Below are 1,936 nucleotides of genomic sequence, written 5' to 3' on the forward strand. Positions count from 1 at the left end.
CAAAAAACAAAAAAATGTCAATTGTGGTTGAAAAACCTGGACATGCATGGCCGGGCACGGTGGCTCAAGCCTGTAATCCCAGCACTTTGGGAGGCCGAGACGGGCGGATCACAAGGTCAGGAGTTCGAGACCATCCTGGCTAACACAGTGAAACCCCGTCTCTACTAAAAAATACAAAAAACTAGCCGGGCGAGGTGGTGGGCGCCTGTAGTCCCAGCTACTCGGGAGGCTGAGGCAGGAGAATGGCGTAAAAACCCGGGAGGCGGAGCTTGCAATGAGCTGAGATCCGGCCACTGCACTCCAGCCTGGGCGACACAGCGAGACTCCGTCTCAAAAAAAAAAAAAAAAAAAAACCTGGACATGCATATATATGTATGTGTGTATATACATATTTCTTTCCTTTTTTTCTCTCTTGCCTCCTTCCTTTCTTTTAAAGTATACAGCTTCAATGAAAAATGGAGCATATTTTATGACAAAAGAAAATCCTATTGATTTTCTTTTTTCTCACTGACTGGAAATCTGATCCATACTGCATCTGTTACGACTGATGTAGCAACAGACTTTCCACCAAACTTTCACTTTACCAATGGAATAACAGACTTTTTGCCAGATTTTATTGGTTAATAGTAGTATAAAATATAAGAAAAAAACAGAACTTCAAAAAAAAGTCAACAATCTGTATCTGACAACCATTACTGGGCATTTGAAGTGCCTTGTAGTAGACTTCACAAATGATTCTTAATTTTTAAAAATGCAAAGTGCCTTGGTATTTGTGTATGACATTTAAACTCAGAATTTATGTAGTATAGAAAAATACTCACCAAAATATTTATAAGCCACACACTTAAAATGCATTGAACATTTAAAAAAGCTCCAAAATTTAAACCATAGCATATATATTTATTTTATAAAATAGAAAAAAACAAATATAAAGTATATTATTTGTTCTTTACACATTTTGATTATACTAAATTTGTTAATTTAACACTAGTTCAAATAAACATTGTTATTTAAAAAATGCTGAGTACATGATTAAGATGAATTTTGTTTTCCATCAGAAAAAGAACTTCAGGAGTAAATAATGGTCTACAGGTGCTTCCCATCCACAACACTAGGTCTTCATCTTTTGTTTCTTAGACCACTCAGGTGCTTCTTTTTTAGTCTGTTTTAAAAAAAGAAAATCCAATAAAATGCTTACAAGGAGGACAAGAGAGGCAATTCAGAGAACTAGATACATTGAGGTTTTTTATATGTAAACTCTACTAAAAAATCGCTTTTCTTAATTCAGAAAGGATACTTAAGGGCAAAGACTTTGTCTTTTGCTGTAAATAATCTCCCACCTGGTAGGTATGTGGTAGAAAAAACATACATCTGTGTTTTCTTGCTCAAAGCCTATACTTAAAATTTTCTGGGTATGTAATTATTTTACAAATTGATTTTATTTTCAAAGAGAATTATAAAAAATCAACGACATGACTTCTTTTTAGTTGTCTCATTTATAGATAATATTCATTCACTCAATAGATATTTATTAAATAATTACTATATCCAAATTATTGTGTTTTGGATCTTATGAATTTCTAAGTATTTACCAGATTATTTCTTGCGTTTATTGCTCAATCATTTCAGCCTAAAAGGAGACAGGCTGTACAGAATAGAAAGAAAAAAGTAGGGGAGGTGAATTACAGAATAAAACATTCAGAACTTCACTGTATTTTGGCTGGGCACGGTAGCTCATGCTTATAATCCCAGGACTTTGGGAGGCTGAGGTGAGAGGACTGCTTAGGCCCAGGAGTTTGAGACTAGCCTGGGCAACATAGTGGGACCCCATCTCCATGAAAAGAAAAAACAAATTAGCCAGGCATGGTGGCATGCACCTGTAGTCTCAGTTAACACGGGAAGTGGAGGTGAGATCACTTGACGATGGGTACGGTGG

The 1,936-nt window shown here is 35.8% G+C and overlaps 1 protein-coding gene across 1 annotated transcript in view; it reads right to left on the reverse strand.

Moving 5' to 3' along the window:
- Window positions 1-867: 867 nt before the first annotated feature.
- Window positions 868-1,936, reverse strand: part of PIBF1 (progesterone immunomodulatory binding factor 1) — a 287,209-nt gene continuing 286,140 nt past the window's right edge. The window contains exon 18 of the mRNA XM_011972020.1: window positions 868-1,162. Within this exon, the coding sequence (XP_011827410.1) occupies window positions 1,112-1,162 (51 nt within the window). The 3' untranslated portion in view covers window positions 868-1,111. The remainder of the gene's footprint in view (window positions 1,163-1,936) is intronic.

Source organism: Mandrillus leucophaeus, unplaced genomic scaffold, assembly GCF_000951045.1.
Source record: "Mandrillus leucophaeus isolate KB7577 unplaced genomic scaffold, Mleu.le_1.0 Scaffold126, whole genome shotgun sequence".
NCBI lineage: Eukaryota > Metazoa > Chordata > Mammalia > Primates > Cercopithecidae > Mandrillus > Mandrillus leucophaeus.